Genomic DNA, 10020 nt, shown 5'->3' with positions numbered 1-10020 from the left:
GGAAAAACTTGACCGGCCCACACAGAGCCCTGACTTCAATCCAACTGAGCACCTTTGGGATGAACATTAACTGGAGATTGTGAGCCAGGCCTTCCTGTCTAACATCAGTGCCTGACCTCATATAAGCTCTCCAGAATGAATGGGCACAAATTCCCTTGGACACACTCCAAATTTGTGGAAAGCCATCCAAGAAGAGCGGAGGCTGTTATAGCTGCAAAAGGGGACCACCTCTATATTAAAGTAAATGTATTTGAATACAATGTCACTACAGTCCCTGTTGGTGTAATGGTCAGGCAGCAAAATAACTTTTTTCCATACAGTGTAAGTCGCTAAAATGTCTCAATATAGTTCGCTGCAGTATATTTGATAGGGACAGTTCTCCTTTTTAAAGCTAAGAATGGCATACTGAAGAAAATTAAAAATAATTCACCAGTTACATGTTCATCAGACATAAAATATGAATTGTAGTTTATATGAAAATCTGGCCTCTTCAGCATGTCAGGAAAAAAGTTAGCCTTTGAACAATTGAAGCTAATGTTAACTGTGAAAGGTTTGTTAATTTTTTATGAAAAAAATGTAAAACTCCACTAAGGTCTTGAAAAATGAAGCACAGCAGTCAAACTGAGCTCTGTCAACTTTGAACTGATTAATTCTTCTAAACCTATAAATTCAGCTATCATATGTTTATATCTAACAGCTGTCCATCTTCAGTCATGATTACCATGGCTGATTAAATGAATCGTCAAAATTGTATTGGAGATACTGACTCACCTTTCTCTTCATCTGAGATGGAGTCCACACCTGCCAGGCCCCCTCTTCCTCTGTTCTCACTGCACTATCTAATTGCCTAATTCCCATAAAGTCACTTGTTAGCTCTTTTATGTCCTGCCACTTGATTAAAGTGTCCTCCACATCGAGTTTGCACAGGAGTGAGACTAATTTGTAATTACGAGGGAATTTTGAGGGCCGAAGTGTCAAAATGATGACTTTTCTGATCAGAAAGTTGCATTGCTGTGATTTAGAATGATTTATAAAGTGAGACTGAGGGATTGAGCTTCTGGTCTAGCAGTTTGGAGTGATACTGTTGATACATCGGCCTCAAGTCTTCAGAATTGTGCACATAGTGGGAACGCTGGGTAAGCATCCACACTATTGTTACTCGCGTCTGCCATTTTTTTCTTTCTTCTTCTTTAGTGCCGACTATCTACTTCTTCATACTTTGTCATATCAACACCATTCAAACTTGATTCTGTTAGGCTTCTTTGTCATTCAACTGCAATGACTTTTTATCATTCCTTTTTATACTTTTTTAAAATATTTAACTTTTTATACATTTTTTAACCTTTCAAATAATGGGATTTTTTATGCTGATTTGCACTTTCTTCCACTCCTATTACTTTGGCGTTTCTTGTGCCAATTTCACTATTCTATCAAACTCTTCAGCTTCTTATGCCCTTTTAAATACTTTTTTATACTTTTATAATACTTTTCAACTATTTTGCTTTCTCTAAAACTAAAATAACATTATTTCAGATGTGACAGCTCTTCAAATCCTCTAAAACTCCTTCAACTTCTCAGGCTTGTAACTTCAGCTCACTTCCACGTACAGACTTCATTTTTGCTTTAAAATGTAGACAAACTCTTCAGCTATTTAGGAATGATTCACATTACTGTTATCTTCTATAGATTTATGATAACCACTGATCAAACTTTATGCAGATTTTGTCTTTCTCAAACATTTACAATGAAGTAGATGGAGAGACAGAGTGATGATGCCACACCAGAGCAGGAGAGCCGTGTTGAGTAGAGGCAGAACTTTCTGAACAAACTGCTCTCCTGAAAAAATATTTGGTCCACAGAAATAATTCAAACTTTAAAAATAGCCACACATGTCCTCTTGCTCACAAACAAGATTTGGCACAGTGAGCTTCAAAGCCTGTCATTTGAAAACCCATGCAAAGTTTCCATATACAGTCTAACCAAGTTTCTTTTGTGATGTTGTTTTATCATTTCTGTCCTTTTAAATCTAGAAGACAATAACAGAGTCACAAACAGGCTTAATAATTTATGCCCTTAATGTATTTTATATTTTACAGTGTTTACTGAAGCAAAATAGAAATATGACATAGAAATGTATATTGAAAGGCACAGCATCAAAAGACAATTTGACATGCAGGGTTTTTTCTTTAAAACTAGAGTAAACATTCAAGAGATGACTCCTCTGGTCCGTCTGTCACAGGGTGAATACTTAGCTTAAGGGTCTTTGCTTTCACAAGTGTCCAGTCAACAAAGCAAAGTGAAATAACTACTGACTTACAGTACTAAAAGATAGAGCATGCATTCTCCTTAACCTCAACAAAGATCTGGTGTATGTAACATGTTCTGTATAAATCCCTCTTAATCTGTCTAGACGTCCACGATTAGCACCCAAAAATTGCTCAATGTCGTGTTGTACAACAGAAACCAAGATTACACCTTTACATCACTGTCGGGACAGGCGACCCCTGTACATAAATATACATCATAAATATACATTCAGAGGAGCAGGGAGGAGTGAGCATGCAAATTTGGTCCACCTTTACAGCAGTCAGCCAGAGCAGAAAGCATCAAGCCATCACTCATCCTGAGAAACAACACTGACCACTGAGCTATCCCCGAATGACATGCAAAACTAGGGCTGGTTTTTGGCACATTTAACTTTTTTCCCATAACCACCCGCTAAACCTGACTGGCATCATTAGTCTACCTCTTAAGAGGTCATTCAAAGATATTTCCCGTTAGCTGGCACTGTGCATGGCTTTAAGACTCTCAATACAGACTCTATATACAAAGCATCAGAGGAGCAAAGCACATTAAAATATTCCAGTTAAAAAAATACAACAATAAAAACTGAATAAAAAAGTGGATGTGAACAGGAATGCCCCGTCAGTCCACAGGAGGTGCAGTTCAGCTTGTTTTACAGTAGATCTGCCAAAACATAAAGGCCCAAACAGGCAAATAACCCTGAAATCTTTACACTGTTCCAGTTACTGCTGAATGTGCTGTGTTCAAGGCTCCCGCTCTCTGTGATGTGTGAGTCGGGCAAAACAAGAATAGAATACTTTTATCTCCATGTAGGGTTTTCTTTTTTTTGAATCAGCGGTTCATCTTGAAAGTTTGCTGATGACCCGAATGAGGGCGGCGTTTTCATCCTTGAGCCTCTGGTTGTCTGCTTTGAGATCCCCCAGAACCTGCAGAGACATGAGACACTTGAGGTTTAGCCTCAGTTATGAAAGTAAAAACAAACTGCAGGTATTTCAACTGTGTTCATGTTCAATTCTTAAGTTTTATTTTGTTATCATATATATTAATTCTATTTCCATGTGTCGAACAGATGTACTATTTTCTTTACAGGGTTCACCAAATCAACACAAACTTCAAGTTTCTTAACTTCTGGCAAAGACTCAAAACTAATCCTTAAAGCAGAGTTGATCCAAGAGAAAAGAAAAAAAAAAGTCCCTGGTCACACAGTGCTTTTCCACACTTATGGTGCCTTTCTCTGGACTTTTCTTGCAGTTTTTCTAGAACCAATTTGTAACAGTGATCAGAACAGCTGATCAGAATCACTGAGGTGGAAGAGTAAATAACCAAAGCTTGCACTGCAAAATAGTGCCGAACCCGCAGTGCTGTTTAGCCCAGCTTCTAGAACACTAATCATAAACTGGTGGCCCAGGGGCCATATCAGGCCCCCCAAAGCTTCCTGTCCGGCCCCTGAAAGATCATTAGATTCAGAAAATGAGGGAAAAACAATGCTGTGGTTTTAAGAGTATCCTTTGGCTTTAAATGTCTGCAGATGTTAAGTCCATCCCACAAACAATGAATATTGAAATAATTTGAGAATGACTTAACATTTGATCTGTTTTACAGAAATTTACTGTCATAATTAGTAGATATTTAAAATAGGGTTAAGGTTGGCAGAAGTGCTGCAAAAATGACCAGGTAAAGTGGTGAAAAGAGGTTCAAATGTGGCAAAAATTGGTGAAAGAGAGGAAAAAAGTGTGACAAATTGGTTACAAAACACAAAAATAGTTAAAAAAAAAGTAATGAAAATGGGTTTAAAAGTGGCAAGAATGGATAGGAGTGGCACAAGGGGATAAACATGCAGGAAAAGTGGTTTAAAGGGGTTAAAGAATGGCTAAAATTGGGTTAAAGATGCAAAAAGGAGTTAAAATGAGTTAATACTGGTATTAAATCACAATTTGGGAGGGCCCATTCTCTGGGATTTTCAGGGGCCCAGCCAATTTTTGTTGTCAGGCCTGTCTCCTTGTGGCCTTCTGCATGAGAGACAACAGGGATAGATCTCACTGGTAAGCCATTAAAATGTCCTGTGTTTTGAAAGAAAAGACAAATACTACTACAATAATTTGTAAGCCAGACCAAAATATTTAATTTTTTTGTACTTGTATGTCCGGCCCCCAGAGTTTCTGTTGGGACTAAATCTGGCCCTTGTACAAATGTACTTGATGACCCCTGTTCTAGAAGCTTGCCCTGTTTGAAGGGGTGATGTTCACTGCAGAGATGGGGATTTGAGTCCATGACTTCGACTTAGTCTCACTTAAGTCATACACATCAGTGACTTGGGACTCGACTTGGACTCAGGTGCAAAAGATGCTGGCTAGACTCAGCTTGGACTCGTGATTTGGGACTCTTGCACAATCTTCGTTTTTTATTTTTCCATCATGATTTTCCTGCCGCCACATGATATCCTTCAGATTAACCGGAGGATAAACACAGACCTAAACTTTCTCCCCCTGCCTTAAAGCCCCCCCAGGTAACGGAGGATCAGCACATCAGCACTGTTTCTATGTGTGTGCTCCAGCTGTGTGTGCGTCTGTGCCGCTCACAGGGGCCGCGGATGTGTGCTGTTAAACTATGATTTGGTTAATTTTCCCTTAATATTTTATTATGTGGGACAAAAAAAATGTTAAAATTTTTGCATATGTGTTGTTAAGAAACCATTACTCAAACGTTTGACACATCTTTATGAGCAGGGAATATAATAAATGTGCTATTTATTGATAATTAACAGTTATGAAAGACGATGGGAACACTGAAACTTTGAATACAGTTCATCAAGGCAGTGAGAAACGGATGAATAAAAGGCTGTAACTGATCATTTAGTAACGTAAGAGTCCAGGAAATTTCAGCTGAACAAATTAAAAAACACTGAGTTAAAAACAGATGATTGAATCTCGTTTAAACTTAATGCAGCAAATCTAAGTTATCTGTTATTTAACAGATAATTTTATGTATTTTGAAGCTTTATTTTACACATAAAGACACTTACACCATAAATGATAAAAGAAGTTTAAAGGAGGATAGAGGAGAGGACTCAACATTCTCTGGTGAAGATATGTCTGAGTGAAAATTAGAAATGTTCATGAAACCCACTGCAGCTTTTTTTTTTTTTTTTAACCTGATATCAGCAGGTCGGCGCAGTAAAGATCCAAATCAGCCAAAGATATTAGAGCAGTGGTTCCCAACCATTTTTCCTTGGAGCGCCCCTACTCGTATTGAAGGCAAGGCTGAGTCAGAAGCAGATCATAAAAAGCTCATTACTACCACTGGAGACTTGAGACTTGACTTGGACTGTTGTGCATCTCTGGCTCTCTGTAATCACAGGAGGCTAATGGCACTACTGTCCCCAAGTACCTTATACAACCCACCTCCAAAAGTACTGAAATATCCCTTTAAACCATGAGCTGACAGCAGCACCAAAAGGGTCAATCTAAGATTCTTGTCAGAAAAAAACTGAGGATTTTTTCTTAATAAATTTGGATTTTACAGTGTTGTTTAAAAGTATAATTTAATGCAATACTTGTGAAGTATAAAGAACTAATAAAATATATACAGGACAATTATTGTTGAGCAATTATTTCTGATACATGAAATACCATCCCCTTTCAAACCAGCAATGAGAAACAGCTACTCAGAAAAGTGGTGCTTTTAACTTCTACAACAGCCACAAGAGGTCACTGTGCTCTTATAAAAATTCATTTATCCAGGTCAAAGATGGACAACATGATTTTAGAAACAGATGAATTGAAGTAAGAATAGAATTTACTTCCAACATCATATTTTTGGTTTTCAGTGTTTTTGTCTTGTATCTAAAAAGTTTGGTGGGGAACTTTTGATATTTTTGTCTTATAAAATCAGTGTTTATCAAATCAAAGAGCTTTTTGCTTCTAAAATACAAATTCCTTATAGTCAAGTACATTATCAGCGTTAAGCTGAACATACATACCTTCAGCTCATCCTCGAGCTCCACAGCTTTCCTCTGGAGGTTCAGCTTCTCCTGTGAACACAAGATCAACATTACACGCTGACTGTGAGAGCAAACATTTCCCCTGCATCATTTTACAGAACAATGAGCACACTCTGCAGATACATTTGACACATCTCTTGCATGCTCTGCTGAACTGTGAAGGTGGTAGCCTGCAGTCATTCTCAGGTCACACCTTACAAAGACATGTTTGCACACCAACCTATACAGCTCAGAATGAACCTCAGAACAGGAAATGGAGACCCAGTTTGACTTAAAGCTGAAGTTAGGTCTCATCTTAAATGTCTGCCGCTAAAATCCACAAAGCAAGCTAGAAATCTAGGTGTTGTTTTTGACACTGTAGATTTTAACAGCTACATCTTCAAAAAAAACAGATCTACCATCACCTCAAATATGTATCAAGATACAGCATGTGTTTCTTTTAGATCAGAGCAGTGCAATATTTCTGCCACATGTCTGTGTATAAAGAGTAATCAGACAAGGAAAGGTGGTTATGAATGCTGCAGCCTGGATACAATTTTTAATTCCATAACTTGTTAGTAAAGCTTTTAACGGTCTTGGGCAGGCATACATGTCTGATTTACTTGTGGGTTATGAAGCATGCAGACCTTTCAGGTTGTCAGGGAAAAGATTTCCAGGGATGAGATTAACAAAAGACAAAAAAGCAGGAAAAATAACACCAGGGGCCTCATTTATAATCGCTGTGTACGCACAAAAGAAAGCGTACGCCACTTGTAAGCAATGTTTGGGATTTATAAAAAACAAACTTGACGGGAAAATGTACGCACCTCCACGGCAGCTCTGACCCTGTCGTACGCAAAATATCTGGATAAACGGGAAACTGACCTCAACAGTAGAAGGATGAAATGAAGACTAAAGTGAAATTGATACATTTTTGTGAAATAATCGAATATTACACATTTCACAACACATATATATGAGGGATATATTTGCAAAAACGAAAAAAAAAAAAAAAAGAAAACTTTACATTGATGCCTGAGGGAGTGCGCAAACGCACGCGCTCGTGCCCACACACATAGCCTTTATTATTGAATCAATCACGTTCTGTCATTGTGAAACAAACCCTACATGTTATTATGATATCCATTCACATAAACAATAAGGCGGACAGTAACCGTGCTCCCAAAATGTGCCATGCAAATAAAGTTTTACATTTGTAATTATTGTAATTAAAATGACATGATCAATGACATGATCGCTTCTGGCGCATTTGGTGCATCCGTGTCCCCCTCTGCCTCTGTCACCACATCGCTCAGGAGGGATTCCCCAATGATCCCTGCCAGCTTGTCATCTGTGGGGGTGAGCTCCGGTGTGCCCTTTCCCTCACCTGTTACACAGACACTCTTTCTATGGAGAGCGATGCACCTTTTCGCCTCCACTTTCATGTCGAACCATTTCTTTTTTACTTCAGCCACAGTCCGACCCTCTGAGGCAATGTTATTTACAGCATCAGCCACATGTTTCCATTTTTTTGCCTTTCTGGCATTAGTGATGCCCAAACTGTGCCCATAAAATAAGACTCTGCGTGTGTCCACCTCTCCTATTAATATCGCAACCTCACATTGAGTGGAATTTCTTTTTTTCGCTCGTTTTCCGTCTTGGTCCATCGTGAAACTGATATCATTGAATATTCATCCAGGGTGTTCACCTGACCTTTTATAGGCACCATATGGGCGGGGCAACGCGTTCCCTCACGTGCGACAACTTTAGAGTTGATTGTGATTTATAGATGGAAACAGGTGGAGGACGTGCGTGCGCACTCTGTTATAAATCTGAAAGTTTTTGTGCGCACGCATTTCCTGTGTTTCCGGCGTACGCCAGCTGTAGTGATCTTTCCCTTGCACAGTTTTATAAATGAGGCCCCAGGAGATCATCTTTTGGAGGACATTGTAACGACAAGATGACAGAGCTGCTTCTTAAAGTGAACACTTGCTTCATGTTGCTGTTATTACCGGCACCAAACTTCAGGAGGAGGGAACATGCCTTGGAAATGTCATTGTGCTTTACATTAATAACAGGAAAACAAACAGGTGATGTCTGGATTGTTACCTGGCTTTTCTTGAGTCGGAGCAAAATATGCTGATGACTGACACATATCTGACATAACTGACACATACATAGCAGCTGCAATAATAAATGAACACTAACCAGTGACTCATTCCACCTCACAACATAACATTATTTATTAGAATACCTTGTTTTTGTTTATACATTTCTTTTGCACTGAATGGAACTGCGCACAATTTAGTTGTACTTGTGTACAATGACAATAAAGATTCTGATTCTGATATCACTTAGTTATGCAGTACAGTGACATTGTTTATACCTCACGTGTGCACCGTAACAGCCCAAGCATTTAAACCGGGGATGAAGGTGTTGCAAAAGTACATACTGTGGCAGAAATTTTACCGGAGATGGAATTGATACTGGTTTACCACCCAACAATAAACTGAGTTACAGTAGGAGGGATGATCAAATAAAGTTCTTGTTTCTTTTCCCTCTACCTCTGTGCAATTGCATGTCCTCTCATGTTTTCTTTTTTAATAACAATTTATAACAAAGAAAATAATAGTCAAAATCTATTATCTGTGTAATGGATCATAACTTTGCAAAACCTCATGAATTGGCCATGTGCACATTCCTTGTTAACTAATTTTTTTCAGGATGAAAACAAGCACGATAAAACAATTGTTAAAATACCAATTAAATTAACTTGTCTTCTAAAAAAAAGGTCTGCATTCTAATCCTCTCCTCATGGACTGAGAAAAGTGTAACATTAATATGCATTGTAATAGTTCTGGAAAGACGGACACTTACAAATCGCTCCAGTTCCAGAAGAGCCGGCCTCTCTGTGCTGCCTTCTTGACTCTGAAACAGAAAAGTTTTAATTTACAAACTTTAATCATGTGACTTGGGAGCTACAGCTGCTGAAGACCTGAAACAGACACCAAACTTTAAATTTTGATTTAAAAATGTGGGTGGTATTATCAAGATTAAACAACAACAAAGGCTACCAGGTGAAATCATGAGTAAACAACTGTTGAAGGATGTCTTGTTTTGTTTTCCAAGATATTCCCACACTCTTCTTGATAAAGCTGACTCAGGTACACGTCAGCATCTATATTTTAAGCCTTGGTTGATTATGTCACAAACACACACACTATTAAAAGGTTAAGCGAGCACCAAACCTGCCCAACCTGTCGTAGTCGCTCCAGTTCCACTTTGTTTTGACTCAACAACAACTCCATCTCCTGCAGCTTGTCCTTCAGAGAGAGGTTCTCCTGCAGCACCTTCAAGTACAGCTGGAAGGAAGCAAACAAAGAGCACAGGACTTTAGCAGCAGAAGAAACAGAAACAGCTCGGATGATGCTACAGCTCAGCCTATAGGGGGTTTCTGTTCGTTTTTCTCAAAGCCTGTTGTGTATCGTTCCTGCCCTGATCTTGGCTTTAAGCCCTCAGGTGTGTTTTTTAGGAATGTGCAACTCTTTAGCTACAATAGAGGGTCAGACACGTACCGATCTGTAGCCGGCTGTAGGGTCTTCCAGTTCACTCTCGCTGCAGAGACACAAAACATTTGAAGCTTTGAGTTAACATTCATGTATTTCAAAATGATACACATTCTGGTAGACTACTTCATGGCGGACCAGCAGGTCTACATACTAATTAGAAGTCTGCCC

At 38.8% G+C, this 10020-nt stretch overlaps 1 protein-coding gene across 2 annotated transcripts in view; it reads right to left on the bottom strand.

The window, feature by feature from the left end:
- Nucleotides 1–2052: 2052 nt before the first annotated feature.
- ppp1r12c (protein phosphatase 1, regulatory subunit 12C) overlaps nt 2053–10020 on the bottom strand; it is a 34250-nt gene continuing 26282 nt past the window's right edge. The window contains exons 16-20 of one of the 2 annotated variants that reach the window (XM_041785879.1): nt 9859–9898; nt 9532–9645; nt 9161–9211; nt 6284–6334; nt 2053–3230 (exon numbers count right to left, since the gene is read on the bottom strand). In XM_041785879.1, coding sequence (XP_041641813.1) covers nt 3144–3230; nt 6284–6334; nt 9161–9211; nt 9532–9645; nt 9859–9898 — 343 coding nt within the window. In that variant the 3' untranslated portion in view covers nt 2053–3143. The remainder of the gene's footprint in view (nt 3231–6283; nt 6335–9160; nt 9212–9531; nt 9646–9858; nt 9899–10020) is intronic. The other variant, XM_041785880.1, reaches the window with a different exon arrangement.

This window comes from Cheilinus undulatus, linkage group 4 (assembly GCF_018320785.1).
Source record: "Cheilinus undulatus linkage group 4, ASM1832078v1, whole genome shotgun sequence".
Lineage (NCBI taxonomy): Eukaryota > Metazoa > Chordata > Actinopteri > Labriformes > Labridae > Cheilinus > Cheilinus undulatus.
This window is presented reverse-complemented; position numbering and strand designations above follow the sequence as displayed.